Source organism: Giraffa tippelskirchi, chromosome 3, assembly GCF_054371585.1.
Source record: "Giraffa tippelskirchi isolate mGirTip1 chromosome 3, T2T-mGirTip1v1.2.pri, whole genome shotgun sequence".
NCBI classification, from domain to species: domain Eukaryota; kingdom Metazoa; phylum Chordata; class Mammalia; order Artiodactyla; family Giraffidae; genus Giraffa; species Giraffa tippelskirchi.
Window position 1 is genome coordinate 7758391 of NC_137277.1, and position 21207 is coordinate 7779597.

Genomic DNA, 21207 nt, shown 5'->3' on the forward strand with positions numbered 1-21207 from the left:
AGACTTCCTGTGTCAAGTTCAAATATCCCATTTCACATAGGTTTGTCCAGGTATCTGCAAAATTCACTTTCTCCCCCAACAATTCTTTGTTTTGGACAGTTCATCAGGTTGGGACAACCACGATGGCTTCCAGAAAAGAGAAGGTTCCTCATCAACACTGACTGTCTCAGAAAGTTCTGAACGATCCAGGTGCAGAGACATCTCATGCAAGCAGCCCACGGCCTGGAGGCCTGGAGGCCGGGCTCTGGGTCTGGCAGAAACAGTTCTGTGGGTCCCCGGGGGAGTCGGCTGCCCCTGCCTGAAGAAGGGCCCCTGGAACCTGGCCCAGCTGGGAACCTGAACTTACTTGACGAGTCTTAGTGTGTCCTTTCGGATGTTGATCAGGCTTCTCAGAGTCTTCACTGGTTCTTGGGGAGGAGGGGCTGCGTAAGGAAACTGTCAGAAACAAAGTGGGAGAAGACAGTGTGTTTAGAAAGACCGATCACCATAGTAAGTGAACCTGCTCAAGGTCACAGCTGCTCGGAGGGCAAGGTGGGAGCATTCGGGCATCCAAAATGCTACATTTATCTGCCTTTCCCATTAGATGAAGCTTATGTGAGTCAGCATTCAAAATGTGGACAACTAATAAAAGCTCCCACTGCAGTTCCAAATACCATGCAACACACGGTGGCTGAGTTAATCACAAAAGGCTTTTCCGCCTGACCTTACACCGTGGGGAGCCGGACCTGCAAGGATTTTCCTTTGGTGAAGCCGCATGGTGTCTGAAGAATTTAGGAACTGCAAACACAAGAGAGCCCCGACGTGTGTACAGCGAAGGCCCGCAAACAGCGAGAAACAAACTTCCTCCGCAGCTGATCATATAAAGCAGAGGGTTTTTAGAAAACAAACAAACAAAAAAAACCATGAGCCAAGAGCTCTTCTAGGGTCATCAAAGGTTTTCGATTGTCCATCGTTTACCTTACACTTTCACTCTCTCTCCCCGTTTAGACATCTGGGTTTGAAGTTGTGAGGTGATGACAATGAGGAAATAAGAAAGGGAGACACAGTAAAACATGTAATTGGGAATTGCTTGGAGAAGATTAATCAGAGTGATCTACAAGGCTCCTGGTATTCTTATAATGTCACTTGGGCAGTAAACATTTTTTACATACGGTTCCCTGAAAACCTACTAGTGTTCAAAGTTTTGCAAAAACGGGATCTTCTTAGCTCTGAAGAGTCTGCTCCCTTGTGCTGCTTTCAGAAAACAGAACATCCACACGAAACTCTGTGCTGTCATGGATTTTTGCTGACTATAACTGTTTTACTTGGGAAATATAATTGAACCTATGGTATTATACATCTGATTTTGTGTATTCAGTGTGATCGCTGATACTTCATGTGTATGAATGTGACCTTAAGAGAATACACTGAGGGACTTCCCTGGTGGTCTGGGCTTCCCTGGTGGCTCAGATTGTAAAGAATCTGCCTACAATCCAGGAGACCTGGGTTTGATCCCTGGGTAGGAAGATCCCCTGGAGAAGGGAATGGCTACCCACTCCAGTATTCTTGCCTGGAGAATCCCATGGACAGAGGAGCCTGGCGGGCCCCAGCCCATGGGGTTGCAAAGATCCGGACATGACTGAACGACTAACACTTTCTGGTGGTCTAGTGGCTAAGACTCCACGCTCCCTATGCAGGGGTTCCAGGTTCAATCCCCGATCAGGGAACTAGATCCCACACGCCGCAACTAAAGATCCAGCACACCACAATGAAGACAGGGGCCTACTTTAATCACTTCCATGTTATTCAATGTTTTCAGTTGGGGTTTTACTTTTTTTTTTTTTCCTGATATAAATGTCATGGTGAATGCCTTGTTCCTACATTTCTGCGTGCCTGCTTGATTATTTCCTTAGGACAAATTCCTAGAAGTGGAATTACTGGATCAAAGAGTAAGCATATTTTTAAGACTCTTAAAACTATGTTGCCAAATTGTTCTCCAGAAAGCTGATTTCAACGTTGCTCTCCTGCATGCAGCGTATCAGGAGGCTTTTATATAGGAAAGCTGAAATCCTGGTTCAGACCCCATCTGTGGCCCGTTTCTCCACCCCACCCCCCACCATTTTGCTGGGCTGTCACACTAAAGGAATTTAAAACAATTTTTAAATAAGCTTAAGCAAAAAGTAATTAGGCAGGAAATCCCAACACAAATGCTTGTCTATTCTAAAGCCAAAATAAATGACTTTGGGATTAAAATTTTTTTCTGGAGTAGCAAAGTTAATCATATTCATTTGCACGGGTACTTGAGAGTTATCCATAACTCCTACCTGAGTTTGGAAAAAAAAATAATTAGAGGTTCTCCCTTCACTCTTTGCCCCTTCTTCTCCACATCCTCCCCCCAAAGAAGAAAAACAAAAGGAAAGGGTGGGGGGAAAGCTAGTGTTCCTCATCTCCCACTTAGAATATTACATTTGATGATAACTGGCAGTGGGACACAAATTATTCAGCGCTCAAGGAAAGACATCCCTGGGATCAATTGTTTATATATACAAACTATCCTTTGTAGTGGGCTCCCCTGGTAGCTCAGTGGTAAAGAACCTGCTTGCCGATGCAGCAGACTCAGGTTCAATCCCTGAGTCGGGAAGATTCCCTAGAGAAGGGAATGACTATCCACTCCAGCATTCTTGCCTGAAGAATTCCATGACAGAGGAGCCTGGCAGGCTACAGTCCATGGGGTCGCAAGGAGTTGGACATGACTGAAAGACTAAGCACACACACATAGATCCTTTATAGTATAATAAATACATGCTTACATTTTAGCTCTTTACCTCTCTCCCCCACCACAAAAGAAAACCATTGAAAACCTCTTTAGGAGAAACTAACCCGGTTTGTATGCTCCTACCTACCAAAGCTTCTGCCTTAGCAGCCTTTCATTAACCCAATCAGAGTCTTATCCACAACCCTCAGTGCTGGGTGTAAAGAGAGACTTCAAGTGGAAAAGACAACATCCTGCTCTTTCAGGAAGCAGCATTATAAGGAAGATGATATTGCTACACAAATAACCATTACATTAAGCAGAGAAAAGCCAAACAAAAGGGCAACTATAAGGAAGTGATTGTTTCTGGCTGAGGTAATCTGGAAGGCTTCATGGAGGAGGTGGTAGAGCACTCAGCCAGAGGAAATCTTTCAATGAGTTCCCAGGGGTTGCTGATTAAGGTTTTGTGTGAATACAAAGCAAGTTCCTCGTTGACCTTTTATGCTGGTGTTCATCAGTTTCCTGGTACATTTTTCTTACACCAGCCAGGCGCCACCTGGTGACCGAATGTGGAACTGCCAGTTTACATAGAACTGATATTGAGATGAACATGTGTACACATGTTCATCCCTGAATATTCATTGGAAGGACTGATGCTGAAGCTGAGGCTCCAATACTGTGGCCACCTGATGCGAAGAGCTGACTCTTTGGAAAAGACCCTGATGCTGGGAAAGACAGGGCAGGAGGAGAAGGGGGTGACAGGGGATGAGATGGTTGGACGGCATCACTGACTCAATAGACATGAGTTTGAGCAAACTTGGGGAGACAGTGAAGGACACGGAAGCCTGGTGTGCTGAAGTTCATGGGGTCACAGAGAGTCAGACACGACTAAGCAACTGAACAACAACAACACATATGTATATTTATACATACATATATGTGTATGTGTATATCAACCATGTATCCTAGATTTTCTAGCCAACCTAATTTCAAATATTTTGTTAAACTACCCCTTACTTTTGCACATTTTTGTTGTAAAAAATATGGTCCCAGTGCATATGAGATTACAGAACATCTTACTTCAGTTGTAAATTACTGGGCGATTCCCAGTAGTCTGTAAAAGGGACTATAATCCAGTCATAAAAATGAATAATTAATTTCAATTAAAAGGTTTTTTAAAGGTACATAATTTGCTAACATTTGCTATTAAATTCAGGCCTGACCACATACCCACAGAGCAGCCTGGATTTGGCCTGTAGGAGCTCACTCAATGGCTCCTGGGTCCTTTAGACTTGCCCCATCACTTTTAAAAAACTGCCTATTAATTTATTTTTGGCTGCGCTGGGTCTTCGTTGCAGCCCCTAGGAGTTTTGGTGCATGAGCTTCGTTGCCCTGTGGCATGTGGGATCTTTAGTTCCCAGACCAGGGATCGAACCTGAATCCCCTCCATGGGCAAGCGGATTCTTAACCACAGGACCACCAGGGGGGTACTCCCCCAATCAATTTTTGAAGCACTTGCTTACTTTCTGGCACAGAAAGATACTCCAGGTTCACCTTCTGTTTTTCTGTCCCCTCTCTCGAACCCATCATGTCTCCAAGGAGCCCTGGTTCCTTTCTAGAGAAGTCTATCTCAGACCATCATGTATTCACTAATCTTTTATTGATGGAACACCTGCTCTATCTCCAGTTTTCACTTACAAACAATCATGCAGTACACATTCCCTGAAAGGAAACTTAATAGGAAAAAAGGGAGAGGGACATAAAAGAAAAACAAATGAGTACCATCTAACGCAGTTTTTTATTTACGAAGCAAAAAGCCCCGAATGCCAAAAATCTGCTTCTGAAGAGAAAGGAAATTATTTTTAGACAAACTATGATGAAAATAGAAAAGTACTGATTTTATATATAGCAGACACGTAACACTCGTGTCAGAGAAACAAATAATAGTTAATATGGAAATCAACATCTGGGGCCATATGAATAGCTCATTTACAGCACTCTTTTACATAAGCGCTTGCTTTTATAGATTTTAGGGCTTTTCTATTTAAATTTCAGTTCCTTTTTATTTGATGCTTGGTTATTTTCTCAGCCTTCTCTACTTCCCCTCTTCTCAGTTACACAGTGCATCCAAAACTTTACCAGTGGATATTTTTAGACTGGTGATACTTCAGAACATTTTCTTAAGATCCGTGTCGGGGAGAACAGTTTACTCTGGTTGAAAGCTGTGAAATGAATACAAATTTCCCTATTTAACCGGCTGTAGCCCTGAGACAGGCTGTATTGTGCCTGCTGTCCACCAAAACCTCAATGAGCTATATTTACAGCAGTAAAACCCCTTTACACTAATTTTCCATCCAATCCTCGTGGGGAATCAATCACTTGTGTAGAAAGACTGGTAACCACAAAGCTGACAAGATGTGAAAAGACATCCTTTCCACTCAAATTGAAGATGTGAGGGAGACACCAAGAGGGGGTCACAAGATGACCTTTACTCAAAGATGCTCTGTGCTCAGGTCTGGTTACCAAAGGAATCCATCCAAGATGGCAGTCTATTTATAGTCTGTTAACTCCTCCGCCAGGCCCCCTGGCAAGGGGCACAAAGGACCAAAGTCCTGGCTACGTGATACCACCTCTAAGGCTGACCTTTCCAACATACTTTACTATGGGTACGCCCAAGAACCCAGTTCCAACAGGTGATAACAAGAGCATGGAAGGTCCACTGCAGAGAAAAGCACCCATCACAAAATCACCCAGGTCTCCATTAACAACCATCACAGACCCATTTTCTCCCTCTATTATGATTTGGGTCTTGACTCACATTGCTCAGGAGTACTCAGACCAGGCAATGCGTTCCCTACACTCTGACATCAAATACATCAAATGTGTGGCTTTGATCACAAGTGAAACCTACTTGACTTCCGGTTCCTGACTGAAAGCCCCTCCCACAGGGATAAAACACTGCCCAATCATCCTGTGCTTCTACAATAAAAGTTCCTTCCTGCACATGAGCTGCTTTTAGATACAGAGGATTCTGCCTAAAACCAGCTAATGTTAAGGAGCATTAAAAGGGAAAAAAGGGGCTTTTAGTAAAGCAGACACTGTCACCTTTTCCCTCCAGTTAACTTGGTAAATAATGACTAATCATCAGAGAAATGACTCCCTTCAGACAAGCACTCTATTCTAGATGCCTAACTTCCAGATTTCATCTGGTCAGGAGACTGGTAACCTAGCCCACAAATAAGAATTCACTTTTAAGTAAGAGATTTTGAGATGCCTAGTCCTGTATGTAAAGAATGTGCCCAGAAGGCTAAGCACCAGCATCAGCCAAAATAGGCATTTTAAAATACACAACATATTTTTTTTCCCAAAGAAGCATATGAATGTTCTAAAGCCACCAACTGTTAGTTTTCCAGTCTGTTTTTTTAACACAGAGGCATTTTCAACAGGCCAATTATTAAGAAGGCCAAGTGGACTAAAGTCTTCCCCAGTCTATATTACAAAAACTAAAAACTGGGACTTCCTGGTGGTCCAGTGGCTAAGACTCCACACTCCCAATGCGGGGGGCCTGGGTTCGATCCCTGGTCAGGGAACTACATCCCACACGCTGCAATGAAGATAGAAGGTCCCGCATGCTGCAACTAAGATCTGGTACAGACAAACAAATAAATATTTAAAAACCTTAACTAAAAAAAACTAAGTTCATTTTCAAGTTGAAAAACTCCAAGCTGCCCACCTGTGCCCCTCCTGAAGTATACTGACTGTAAACTACCTATGTAAGATTCAAGATCAATTACAAGAGTTTCAAGTCTCCATCTCTCAAATTGCTAGAAGGGAAATACGCTCTGAGGTCTGCTATTGTCTACGGCCATACCACCCCAAATGTGCCCGATCACATCTGAAGTCTGCTATGTTAGAAATCTCAGCTTTTCAAGGACTTCCCTGTTGGTCCACTGGTTAAGACTTGGCCTTCCAATGCAGGAGGTGGGGATCAGTTTGATCCCTAGTCAGCAAGCTAAGATCCCACATGCCTCATGGCCAAAAAACCAAAACATGAAACAGAAGCAATATTGCAATCAATTCAAAAGACTTTAAAAAGAATGGTCCACATTTTAAAAAACCTTGAAAAAAAAAAGGAAACTTGGCTTCAGAAAAAGAATAATAGTATGAAATATAGAAACAGTTAAGTTTATACAGATTTCTAAGCCAATTCCCTGGTAGCTCAGTCGGTAAAGATTCTGCTTGCAATGCAGGAGTCTGGGTTCAACCCCCGGGTGGGGAAGATCCTCTGGAGAAGGAAATGGCAACCCACTCCAGTATTCTTGCCTGGAGAATCCCATGGACAGAGGAGCCTGGCAGGATACAGTCCGTGGGGTCACAAGAGTCAGACATGACTTAGTGACTAAATCACCACCAAGCCAATCAAATAGATACAGCCTCAGGCTTAGGAAGAAGGCCATTAGTGACTCAAAAACTCTAATGAGATTTTATTTTGTTTAGTCAATCATGAGATATGGAAATTCCATATAATTAGAACAAAATAGCATAAAATAAAAGCCTATAGCATATGTCTGATAGTTTTCATTTCTAAATTGTTAATATTAGGATCTGTAATTTATAGCTAATTTAACAAGGCACCATCTGTTTCATTTTGTCTTGCTAAGCCTCCAAAAGTTTTGAGAGCTCTGATTATTCTTCAGTCACTCCTTAATAACAGTGATTAGCCAAGGCTATATAAACCAACTGAACTACTTTCTCTGGTTTATATATTAAATATATTATATTGAGGCCTAAGGTCACTTAAAGTCTGTGCATAATGAAATCTAGAGCTAGAAGTATAAATCTTATATCCTAGATGGTGAATCTCAGGACAAACTACAAATATTTATAATATATCAAGTCCAGAGTCCAGCCCCAAGGTTGATTCACGTCACGGGCTTCTCTCTCATCCTGTATTCCATTCTTAACCTTTCTTTGACCTCCTACCTGAGATTTCTGTGTCCCTCCATCTGTTACCTGTCACTCTCATTCATCCTTGTAAATTTCCACTCCTTGAACTGCATCCTTCAGCCCTTCCAATTTTTCTTCCAATTTTCTCAGCAACCACTTCTCTCTGTCTCTTACACTTTTTACTGATTTCCTGCATGCTATTAAGACCCTGGGCTTCTGATCATCTTTCTGGGCTTGTCAGAGGTGATTCCAGTTCATCAAGTAAAAGAAGGTGTCCTAGCATTAACCATAAGCTTTCTGAGACTAAAAATAGCCAAGTTTCATGTTTAAACATAGTGCAAGGCAAAAATGGTGCAACAGCTAATAATTTTCCAAGAAGCAATACACAGCCATAAATCTTAGCACGGTTAGTCTGGCTCCTGGGTTTATAATTCTCAGCCTAGTCAATTAATACAAAGATTCTTTAAGCACTAGTTAATAATCTGCCAAGAAAGCAGAGCCTGAGGATTAAGTGGGAAGTCAAAAGTTCAGCAAGAGGATTTAGTAACTGGCTTCTAAACAAATAAATTATGGAAAAGGAAAGATCTGTAGTGGGTAAACCTGACAGACACCCACCTTGACTAAGTGATCTGGGTTTCCATCACTGGGAGTAGTGTGACTATTATGTGCCTCTGATCTGATGTAACATGCACTTACCTCTGTGGTGTTCTTCCTCCAAAACCATCATTCTAATCTAATCACAAGAAAACATCAGAAAACCCAAACTGATGGGAGATCTACAAAATATCTAATAGTACATCTCAAAATTGTCACGGTCATGAAAAACAAGGAAAAACAGAAACTGTTTAAGATTGGACGAGATGAAGCAGACATAACAACCAAAGGTAATCTGGACCTAAGAAAAAAGACATTAATGGAAACACTGCTGTAGTCCTAATAAAATCTGTAGCTTTGAAAAACAGTAATGTTCCTATGCTAATTTTTAGTTTGGATAAATGCTTCATGGTTGTATAAGATGTTAACATCAGAGAAAGCTGGGTGAAGGGAATACCAGAATTTCCTACTACCTTTGCAGTTCTTCTGTTAAGGATAAAATTATTATTATTATTATTTGGGCTGTGCCGAGGGGCATGTGGGATCTTAGTACCCCAACACCAGGGATTGTACCTGTATCTCCTACAGTGGAAGTGCGAAGTCTTAACCACTGGACTGCCAGAGAGGTCCTTTTCCTTTTGGTATAAAATTATTTTAAAAAAGCAAGGGAGGAAGTTAGGCAAGAGAAAGGACAAGAAGGAATGGAAAACAGAAGATCTCAAAATGGAAGGTGGACCTATCTTGGCTCTTGGACTAGTAGTGGTTGCGCAGTTTTACACAAACCGCGGTACCCTAAGTCTCCACTTCCTCACAAGTAAAATATGCCTGATAATAGCTGCCTTATAATTTGAGAGATTAAAGGTTATATTAATCAAGGTCCAGTCAGGAAAACAAACCCCACCAGGTATTTTAACAGAGAATTTAATAGAAGGAACTGGTTAAACGGGCACTGGAGAACCCAAACACAAAAAAGGGGACACTGAGCTGACCTGGAGTCACCTTGGGGAAGCCGCTACCGTCTCCAGTGCTGAGGGGACCAGGGGGAGAGGTTGGGGCTCTCATATCCTAGAGGCTCCCAGAAGCTGGCACCCCTGGGTACCACCCTTCCTCCTCCTCCAGGCCTGCAGACTCATTAGCGTCCTCTCCTGGCAGAGCCTGGACGTGGAGAAACCTGGCAGAAGAGTTCCCCAACATCACCCCTGCTCACCTTAAGAGAGTGACTTGGGGCTGGGAGAAAACAGCTGAACTGTTAACTGTGAAATAACTGTGTAGACTGTAAATGGCACCCACTGGTACTTATTATTATCATCACTTCTATTAACTGCCTGGGCTCTTTTTTTTTTTTTTGGCTGTACCACGTGGCTTGCGGGATCTCAGTTCCTGACCAGGGGAGGAACCCCCTGCTCCCTGCAGTAGAAGCTCAGGGTCTTAACCACTGGACCGCCAGGGAAGTCATCTCCCTCTCATTCTTTAAAAATACCATTTAACAGTCTGGGTTAGCAGAGGACATGCACTTTTGGTATTAAAAGCATTTACATTTTTAATGAAAGGAAACTATGGGACTACATTCTATTCTATAATTATAGCAACCTTTACCACAAAGCCCACTTTTGTCAGAGCTGTCTTCTAAAGATAAAGCACACGTCTGATTCATTTCTGTAATAATCAGAGCTACTATTTTAGCTGAGTGAAATAAGTGTGCCATTCAGGGATGCTATCTACATATAACCACATTATTTGACCCAGAAGTCTTTGACTTTTATAGACTTTTGTAAAAAAAAAAAAACAAAAAACCACTTTTCTTACAATGTAAGGTCATTTTGCATCTCTTTAAAAGCTGAAAAAAATTAACCAAATTTTTCTTTGAAATGCAACACAGATATAGTTTCCCGTAAGCTGGGGTGGACCCGGACAACAGGAAACAAGAGGTGAGAGTGTGTACTTAGTTTCAGTATGTTTCAAAGAAATTTCGAGGAAATTCCTACAACACAGATGCTTTAGTTTCACTGTTGAAAACCGCAAACTGCCCTGGTTTGTTAAGAGACACAGCCTTAAACAACAAACCAAAAGTTCACGCGTTTAGCAGCACTTTCCAAGTCAGCAAAACTTATGTCACAAAGTAAAGTTTCTCAGAGCTTCTGGAAGCTCAGTCTACACTTCATTTATCACTTCCCCTTGTGTGTGTATGTGTCTGAGCTTCCTGCGAGATGATAAATTTGAGGGCAAAGTCTATGCTAGAGACATGTTTGTATCACCCAGAGTGATCAGACCAGCACACATAAATGATCAAAATGGATGTCTGTAGAATGAAGATATGAATAAGGTCTTCAGAGAAGCATAGTGTGTGCCCATGGTGACTGCCTGGATTTTTAATATTTGCCCTAAACAGCAGTTGGCACAATTAATACTCACAAAATACCTAAAAAACAGACTGCCGTGTGTTTTTTATTTACTCTTAACTGAAGTATAGTTGATTTACAATGTTGCGCCAATCTCTGCTGTATAGCAAAGTGGTTCAGTTTGACCCATATACACATTCTTTTTTTTTTTTAGTTGGAGGCTAATTACTTTACAATATTGTGGTGGTTTTTGCCATACATTCACACGAATCAGCCATGGGTGTACATGTGTTCCCCATCCTGAACCCCCCTCTCACCACATTCTTTTTTTTTTGTCTTTTTGGCAGCACCACTTGGCTTGAAGGATCTCAGTTCCTGAAGCAGGGATTGAATCCAGAGCAGAGCAATAAAAGCACCAAGTCCTAACCACCAGGCAATGAGGGAATTCCTTGCCATGTGCTTTTTGTTCTTTTGTTTTGCCTGCACCATGAGGCATGTGGAATCTTAGTTTCGCAACCAAGGATCGAACCCACATCCCCTGCATTGAAAGTACGGAATCTTAACCATTAGATTGCCAGGGAAGTTCCTGCCATGCGCTTTTTAATGTAGGCTTTATGGAACAATATTTTTTAAGTTCAACTAGGAGCTAGGATCCTCTGGGCCTGCCAGTGAGCTGTGTGCAAGCATAAAATGAAAGAATACAAGTGAAACGATTTGATAAGACACCAGGAGGGAAGATCCAAGTTATTGCTGCTATTCTCGGGTGAGTAATTTAACATCTGTGGCATCAATTTCCTTATCTGTAAAATGGGATTTACAGCCCTTGTCTATCAGATAGGGTAAGTAGTAGGAGGATAATGAAAGTTGACCAGTGGTGCCCGACTATTTGTGACCCCTAGTCCATGGGATTCTCCAGGCCAGAATTAAGACCAAAGAGAAAATGTTCTAAAAATCACACTGTGCTATGAAAATATAGATTATCACTAGTGATCATTAGTGATGATTATTTGTGACAATATTATTTTCTTTAAAAAAAATTCTACCTGTAATGCCATTTTGAATTCTTGGAAGAAAGAATGCACAAGAATGCAGTTAGGTAAGTATCTCTTATCCATGAATCCCAAAACACTTGGAGTAAATACAATTTAGGACACATCTCACTTTTACCCGGGAGAATGACTGCAAATCTGCCACATATTCTATTGGAATCGAACCTCCTGGGAACAGCACCTATCCTCCCCGTGGAGGCATAAAAATTCTTACCACAGTGACCGGAAGGCTCTCTGAGATCCTCAGTTTATGATTAGAAGGACATGGGAGACACGGTCTAAGGTAAAATGAGAGCTGAGCAAGCTTGCCTCTTGTCTGCTGTGACCCTGGTGGTCCAGCGCGCAAGCGTGACCTCTGCACTCGATTCAAAGCAACCACGGAACCAGTGAAGAACACAAAGCTCAGGTCGGAGACAACCCGCTTCCATTCTGCAGGGAGACTCAGGCACCCGCTGGTGGGGAGCTGGGACCGACCCCTCTGGCTGAGGGCTGCTGACAGAGCAGCAGAACTGACCTGTCCCCACTCCCACCAGCACGGGTCTGGGGGACACACTGACCACCCTCTCTTGGTTACACGTCCACAAACAGGGGCTCCCTGGACCACGTGGAGGGCAGGCTGCGGAGAGCACTGGTATGTCTGTGAACTCCTCCTCCTTTTTAAGACATTCCTGTTTTTTCTTCAAGTCAGGTTTCTCAGAGAATACATCAGAGGATCTGACAGTCCCGGAGACCCGGGGACATGGGATGCGGCCGAGGCGAGGGAGCTCTCTGAAAACTGACAGCTAAATCAAAGGGCTCCGAAAGGAAGCTTGCTGAGACCATTCAGCCCCTTCCCCGATCATCTCCCAGAAACCGGCCACCAGGCTTGCTCCCCTCTCCACCCCTGCGGCCCTCAGGCTGACGTGTGAGGATTCTTCACTGCAGAAACTGGAAATGCTCACCTGATTTGCAGTGCCGTGAGAAAGGGATGGAGAGCCTTTTGCACAGTTGGTGCTGGGTCAATTTAAACAAAACAAACAAACAAAAAGGCAAAGAAGCTTGGCCCTGGGACTTTCCTGGTGGTCCAGGGGCTGACTCTGAGCTCCCAGTGCAGGGGGCCTGGGTTTGATCCCTGGTCAGGTAACTACGCTGCAACTAAGATCCCGCTTGCCACAACTAAGACCAGAGTAGCCAAATACATAAGTATGGGGGAAAAAAAAAAAAGAACCTTGGCCCCTACTTCACAGCACACCCCCAGGTCAATTCCAGGTGGATGACAAGCCTAAATGTGAAAGGCAAAACAAAGTTGTTAGAGGAAAACCAAAACATTCTTCATAATTTTGGTATTTGAAACATTTCTTAAATAGGATACAAAAAAGTACCACCATATAAGAAAAAAAATAGATAAACTGGACTATATTAACATTCAGAACTTCTGTTCAACTAAAGATACCATGAAAAGAATGAAAAAGGCATTGAACTTCAAAGCTACTAAGAGACTAGGTCTTAAACGTTTTCTCACCACAGAAAAGAAATAAAAACGGCATGCCCTGAGGTGGGTATTAGCAACCACGTTTGGTGGTAATCATATTGCAATATATAAATGTGTCAAGTCAACAGGTTGTACACCTCACACTAACACAATAGTTACATGTCAATTATGTCTCAATAAAGTGTTCAGTTCAGTTTAGTGGCTCAGTCATGTCCTACTCTTTTCAACCCCATGAACTGCAGCATGCCAGGCCTCCCTGTCCATCACCAACTCCCAGAGTCTACCCAAACCCATGTCCATCGAGTCGGTGATGCCATCCAACCATCTCATCCTCTGTCATCCCCTTCTCTTCCTGCCTTCAATTTTTCCCAGCATCAGGGTCTTTTCCAATGAGTCAACTCTTCATATCAGGTGGCCAAAGTATTGGAGTTTCAGCTTCAACATCAATCCTTTCAATGAACACCCAGGACTGATCTCCTTTAGGATGGGCTGGTTGGATCTTCTTGCAGTCCAAGGGACTCTCAAGAGTCTTCTCTAACACCACAGTTCAAAAGCATCAATTCTTTGGCGCTCAGCTCTCTCAATAAAGTGTATTTGTTTATTATTTTTGGCTTCATGGCTTGTGGGATCTCGGTTCCCTGACCAGGGATTGAAACGGCCACAGCAGTGAAAGCGCCGAATCCTAACCACCGGGCTACCAGGAAACTCTCATAAATAATTTTTTAAAAGAGAGTGAAAAGCAAGCAGAGACTAGCAGAAGATATTTGCAATGTATTTATCTGAGCAAAGACTCATGCTGCCCTATTACTTCCTTACTAAGAAAGAAAAAGCAGCTGACCTAAGAGAGAAGATTCGAACTGACACTTTTCCAAGGATGGATCCAAACGGCCACTAAACATATGTAAAGGTGCTCAGCCTCATTGGGACTTCCCTGGTGCTTCAGCAGTTAAGATTTCGCCTCCCAATGCTGGGGCTATGGGTTGGATCCCTGGTTGGGGAACTAAGGCCCCACATGCTTCTTGGCCAAAGAAATAAAAATAAAGCAGAAGCAATATTGTAACAAATTCAAGAAGACTTTAAAAATGGTCCATTTCAAAAAAAAAAAATCTAAGGAAAAAAAAAAGGTACTCAACCTCTTGCGTCATCCGGAAAATGGAAATTAATTGTGCATTCCCACCAGAATAACTAAGATGAAAAAGATGGAAAATAACTAGGTGCCAGGGACCCCAAACACTCTTGGTAGGAGTAAAACTGGCAGAGATGCTTTGGAAAACTGTCTGGCAGAGTCTTCTACAGCATGGTGGGTGCCCCAGCAATGCCAACCATCAGCATACACCTAACAAATATGCACACATATGCTGAACAAAGGCTTCCCTGGTGGCTCAGAGGGTAAAAAATCTGCCTGCAATGCTGGAGACCTGAGTTCAATCCCTGGGTCAGGAAGATCACCTGGAGAAGGGAATGGCCACCTACTTTAGTATTCTTGCCTGGAGAATCCCAGGGACAGAGGAGCCTGGCGGGCTACAGTCCATGGGGTAGCAAAGAGTCGACACGACTGAGCAACTAACACTTTCACTTTCACGCTGAACAAAATTCATACAATAGAAGGTTCACAGCAGCAGGGCAGGGGGTACAAAAGGCCAGCCCCCTGTCCTTGAGATGGGGGGATTCTGTGGTACCAGCTGCACTCCAGAGCTTTTCCGAGGGACCAGGCTGGAGCAAGTCTCTGCCAAGACCACACTATTGCTATTTTTGCTCCCCGGCACCATCTGGCTTCCGTTTTACCTCTTCTCCAAAGAACATTCTTTTAATAAACAGTTTTCATAAAGATCTCCAATGCAGGTTTGCTTCCAGAGAGTCTGCCTTAGAACAGGTGGCATCAGAAGTTGCCTACAGAAGTGGACTCGGCAGGTGGAATTGTGGGGGTGGTGGGTTGTTCACCAGCCAGATAGCGATGTGGACCCATCAGCGGGGTGAAGGTCCCTGGGGTGCTATGACCTGTGGCGGGGGGCGGGCGGCAACGCACACACTGACAGATTCACGTCTCTGGTACAGGAGGTGCAGGAGAAACAGCCACAAGAAGGACCGTGGGACTGTGAGACTGTGGGACCACAGCCACTGTAAGGACCGTGGGTGGCTGTTATTAAAAATCGTCCGTCCAGTGAAAACGGAAAAAGACAATCGCAGATATGACGACGTGAAGCCAAGTATGACAGGTGGCCTAAAAGCACTCACCACCCCCCCACCTGCAGGCACAGCACCTGATATTAAGGAGTGGCAGAAGTAAGAAGAAGGACTTCCCTGGTGGTCCAGTGATTAAGAGTCTGCCTGCCAATGAAGGGGACACGGGTTCGATCCCTGGTCCAGGAAGTTGCCCTGGAGCACTAAGCCGGTGCTCCACAACTACTGAGCCTGCGCGCCCTAGAGCCTAAGCTCCACAAGAGAAACCACGGCGATGAAAAGCCCAAGCACTGCAACTAGTGAGTAGCCCCCGCTGCCTGCAACTAGAGAAAGCCTGCACAGCAACGTAGACCCAGCACAGACAAAAAAAAAAAGAACTAAGAAGAAGGGTGAACTCAGTCCAGGCAAGTCTGTCACATCAAAGTCAAGGCCCTGATGGAAAGGTGTGAACTCAAAGGCTTGAGACGGGGATGTGTGCTCGCTTACTCAGTCGTGGCCAACTCTTTGCGACCCCATGGACTGTGGCCCGCCAGGTTCCTCTGTCCATGGAATTCTCCAGGCCAAAATACTGGAGTGGGTAGCCGTTCCCTTCTCCGGGAGATCTTTCTAACCCAGGGATCGAACCCAGGTCTCCCACATTGCAAGCAGATTCTTTACCCTCTGAGCCACCAGGGAAGCCCGGGAGAGCAACGGACCACACTAAATGATTCCAGAACTGGCACAGCAGCCTTTGGAAAAAAGGACCTTGAGGCCACTGGGACCTCAGAGTGAGCCTGATGGTGTGGCTCGGGGCCCTCCATCACTCTCTTGCCCTGTCACACCGGTGGAACCCTTTTCCATCCCACAATCTGTCACCTACAGAAACTCATCTCCGTAAAACAGAGGTCTCAGGGTGGAAAACCAGGACCGAAGTCACATTAAAAATCCCTTCTTAGTGTCAAGTACTATAGCAAACGCTTGGACTCAACCAACTAGCTTTCAAAGCTGTCTTTTTTATGTTAATTTATTTTCCATAGGTGGAGCTAACACTACACATACTGTTAAGTCTCTGATTTTATGCTTTTACTTACCTAAAACATAATCTATCCTACACTGCATGTAAATGTAACCAGCATGGGACTTCCCTGGGGGTCCAGTGGTTAAGAATTCACCTTCCAAAGCAGGTGGCACAGGTTTGATCCCTGAGTGGGGAGCTAAGATCCCACACGCCGTGGAGCAACTAAGCCCACACACCACAGCTACTGAGCCTGAGTGTCACAACTAGAGAGTTTGTGCACAGCAATGAAAGCTCCTGTATGACATAATGAAGATCCTGTGTGTCCCAACTAAGACCCAACACCATCAAATAAATAAATACATACTTTAAAAAGTTTTTAAATAAAAGGAGCCAGTATTTTAATGTTATCTCTGGAATCAAGAGACAGTTGAAGCTAACTCTTGAATAAAATCTACAATTTGGTTATAGTTCCTCAGTATTTGGAAATATGATGGGATGGTATCTGCACATTGCAAAGTAGTCTCTGTTTACATATTCAATATTTATTCACTAAGTGGCAGGAAGCAACTTTCCCTAGAAGACTGCATTTGAAATTATTTCTTCATCTTTATTAAGAATTACAAGGTAACATAAATAGAATAGGTCGCTCAGATGGTAAAGAATCTGCCTGCAATGCAGGAGACCTGGGTTCAATCCCTAGGTTGGGAAAATCCCCTGGAGAAAGGAATGGCTACCCAATCCAGTATTCTTGCCTGGGAAATCCCATGGACAGAGACTGGCAGGCTATACAGTCCATGGCCTTGCAAAGAGTCCGACATGACTGAGCGACTAACATACATCTTAACCCGAAGCCAAGGGGTAACAACGAAAAACAAGTTAAATTTCAAAACTGAAGACATACAATAATTTTATTCACAAAAGTGAATGGTCACTTCTTCCCTAGGCCAATACTGGCATGTGTGCCTTAAAAATGGAATGTAACACTCATGTTCTTAGCGGCATTATTCACAACAGCCAAGAGGAGGAAGCAACCCAAGTGTCTATTGACAGATGAATGGAGAAACAAAACGTGGTCTATCTATATATCGGAATATTGCTCAGCCTTAAAAAGGAAGGAGATTCTGGGACTGCCAGAATTCTGGTAGCCCGGTGGCTAAGACTCCAAGCTCTCAAAGAATGGGGCCTGGGTTCGATCCCTGGTCAGGGAAGTAGATTTCACATTCTGCAACTAAGAGTTTGCAAGCCAAGACTCCCACATGCCTCAACTAAAATTTCCTTAATGCCACAACTAACATCTGACACAGCCACTGAATAAATTTTTTTTTTTTAAGAAAAGAAGGAAATTCTGATATAGGCTACAACATGGATGAACCTTGAAGACATTATGCTCAATGAAATAAACAAGTCACAAAAAGACAAATACTGTACGACTCCATGATACACGTCTTAGAGAAGTCAAATTCTTAGAACAGTTGCCAGCGGCTGAAAGGAGAGGAAGAGGGCAAGTTACTATTTAATGGGGACAGAGTTTCAGTTCTTCAAGATGAAAAGAGTTCTGGAGCTTGGGTGTAAAATAATGTGAATGTACTGACATTGGTATACTTAAAATTGCTAAGATGATACCTTTAATGTTATGCATATTTTGTCACGGTTTTAAAAAATGAAAGTGAGATTGAGAAGGTAACATACTGAACTGAGCAGGGTAGTCACCTCTGGGGAGAGAACAGAAATAGGGAGACAGGTATGATAAAAGTGCTGTTTTAAAAAAACCCTTACATAAAGGTGTGTAAAGCCCTATTCGCATTTTAAAAGTATAAATATTCATAGTTTAGCTTTCTTATAGTCTGGATTTTCTTGGACTCTCAGGTTGTTAAAAACAGGACCCAGTCACACTGAATCTGACATTTCTAAAGGTGAATCATTGCACCTTGACACCCAGAGGCTGGAGCTCCCACTCCACTCCTCCCCATGCTGATTCTGATGTCTTTGTCTTTCTCCACAAGCCCGCCACCACTTGTTAGTACATCCCAACCTGGTGGCTCGGTGGTAAAGAATGGACCTGCAGAGCAGGAGACCTGGGAGGTGCAGGTTCGAGCCCTGGGTCAGGAAGATCCCCTGGAGGAGAAAATGGCAACCCACTCCAGTATTCTTGCCTGGGAAATCCCACAGACAGAGGAGCCTGGTGGGCTACAGTCCATGGGGTCACAAAAAGTCAGACACGACTGATTGATTCAGCATGCAACCCCACTCAGCAGACCACACCCTTCCTGCAGTTCACTAAAAAAAACTATTATTCTTCCTTCCTACATTTTCCTACTTTTATATATTCTCCTAGGCCTATTTCCTTCCTGTGCTCAGCGGTAATCCTTTTTCTATTTTTAGAGAAAATGTAAATACTTTTAATTAAAAAATTAAACATGTCCACTGGGGAAAATTCAAACAACACAGAAGGATATGAAGAAAGCACCTCCCATCACTGATGTAGCCCCAAGAGTGACCCCTGCCCCAGGTTCAAATGCTGTGTGCTTGTGTATTTTTATGCACCTGTAAATATCAACATAAATGTATGCACAAATATTTTATACACTGTTACTAATACTCTCATCAGAAGTGAAACCAGACTCTACATTATATATAGCAACTTGCTTTTCTTGGTAAATGATGTGGTCATGGATATATTTTCATCTCAGTAAATACAGCTCTACCTTATTTTTGGCTGAGTACTAGTTCATAGTATAGACACGCTATAATTTATGTGATGATTCCTGCCTAATGTGTGGAAAACCCACACGTATCTGGTGTCAAGTGAATCAGTGCTGCAGGAGAATACTGAGAGCAGAGGAGACACCCAGAAGCATGTGCTTCCTCTACATGGACATCCAGAGACATGAACTAGTTGGGCTGTAGATGAAAATGAAATACTTATTGCCAACTGAATGTCCAAAAAAATAAAAAACAGCTGTAGTACAATTATAAAGGAAGGAAGAAGGAAAGACGATAGACAAAAGACAAAAAATCCAATTTAATACAAACAGACACCCACACACTCCCTCCATGGACTTTACATTGTGCCATGGACTCATGGCATCACTGACTCAGTGGACATGAGTTTGAGCAAACTCCAGGAGATAGTGAAGAACAGGGAGGCTTGACATGCCCAATTCACAGGGTCGCAAAGAGTCAGACAGGACTTAGTGACTGAACATCAACAACAATAGACTCAATTATGCCCACTCCCCCATTCATACATTGAAGCCCAACTTCCAAAGTGACTATATTTGGAGATGGGCTTTTGAAGGGTAATTAGGTTAGATAGAGCTTCCTTGGTGGCTCAGCAGTAAAGAATCCACCTGCCAGTGCAGCAGACTCGGGTTCGATGCCTGGATTGGGAAGATTCCCCCGGAGAAGGAAATGGCAACCCACTCCAGTATTCTTGCCTGGGAAATCCCATGGACAGAGGAGCCTGCAGGGCTACAGTACACAGAGTTGCAAAGAGTCGGACACGACTTAGCGACTGAACAACAACATAGGGTTAGATAAAGCCATAAGGGTGGGCCCCTCAAGATGGGAACAGAAAGAGAGCTATCATTCTCTCTTTTTCCTTTTTGGCTGCACTGAGAGGCTTGCAGAATCTCAATTCCCCAAGCAGGGACTGAAACCCGACCCTTGGCAGTGAAAGCCCAGAATCCTAACCACTAGGGAACTCCCAGGCTCTTTCTGCCGTGTGAAGACACAGGAGAAGGCAGTCATCGGAAAAGGGCCTTCACTGGCAACCAGGTCTGCCGGCACCTTGATCCTGGACTTCTCAGCCTCCAGAACCATGAAAAATGAGTATCTGTTGTTTAAGCCCCCCAGTCTATGGTATTTTGTTACGGCAGCCTGCACAGACGAATAGAGGCTCTAAGGCCATAGATATCACAGTCCCTGTGACCAACCTGCCTGGTTACGCTGGGGCCCGGCCACAAACCAACCTTCCGACAAAACACCTGCAGAGTGCCCTGTTTAAGCGGTAGCTGCCTCCAGGGGCTCTGCTCCTCCGTGTCCTCTGCCTTGACTTCTCCCCTTTCCTCAACTCGCACTGCCCACAACTCTTGGATCCTTTTTTTCCCCTAAATGCCAATATCCTTGTTCGGGTACTTTTCATTCTTAACTAACATAAAGTTGGTGATGGACAGAAGAGGCCTGGCGTGCTGCAATTCATGGGGTCACAAAGAGTCGGACACGACTGAGCGACTGAACTGAACTGAACTGAACGACTTCTGGGCCATTTTCGCCTTCTGAGATGGCCCACACTCTGTCTATGGAGTGTGTTTCTCTCTGGATAAATCTACTTCTTATCTAAAAAGTAAGATAAACTACGACTTCCTAACTGGTCTCTTCCTCTCTTTCTGATTCACTCTACACTCTGAGTTGATTTAAAGAATTAACTTTCTAAAATGGAAATCAAAGCACTATAGTTGTCACTGTTCGAATTCTTAAAATATTCCAGCAAGATGGATATTTTTTTAAATGCCTCTGGAGTCAAGATATCTCTCAATATCTGACAATCCTAAGGTCACTAAACCTCCAAATGATTTAGAGTTTTAGCAGTAATTTACCTCAATAAAATATAATCTAGGACTTTCCTGGTGCTGCAGTGGATAGGAATCCACCTGCCAATGCAGGGGACATGGGTTCAATCCCTGGCCAGAAAGGATTCCATATGCCATGGAGCATACTAAAGCCCGCGTGCCACAACTACTGAAGTTCTAGGGCCCCAGAGCCACAATTACAGAGCCCAAGTGCCTAGATCCCAGGCTCCACCATAAGAGAAGCCTCCACAATGAGAAACCCACGTACCACAAGAAGAGTAGCCCCCTACTCGTCGCAACTAGAGAAAGCCCGCGCAAAGCAAACGA

The 21207-nt window shown here is 43.7% G+C and overlaps 1 protein-coding gene and 1 long non-coding RNA gene across 10 annotated transcripts in view; one reads left to right on the forward strand and one right to left on the reverse strand.

Moving 5' to 3' along the window:
• RNF157 (ring finger protein 157) overlaps positions 1 to 21207 on the reverse strand; it is a 74728-nt gene that overhangs the window by 26776 nt on the left and 26745 nt on the right. For 7 of the 9 annotated variants that reach the window (XM_081575458.1, XM_081575455.1, XM_081575457.1 and 4 more), the window contains one exon: positions 347 to 435. In XM_081575458.1, coding sequence (XP_081431584.1) covers positions 347 to 435 — 89 coding nt within the window. Of the gene's footprint in view, positions 1 to 346; positions 436 to 703; positions 852 to 7714; positions 7942 to 21207 lie in introns of those variants that run through there. The other 2 variants (XM_081575456.1, XM_081575462.1) reach the window with 2 other exon arrangements.
• LOC145540622 (uncharacterized) lies at positions 9604 to 16695 on the forward strand. The gene is made up of 2 exons (XR_014078428.1): positions 9604 to 14520; positions 16449 to 16695. It is a non-coding gene; the product is annotated as an uncharacterized LOC145540622 (long non-coding RNA).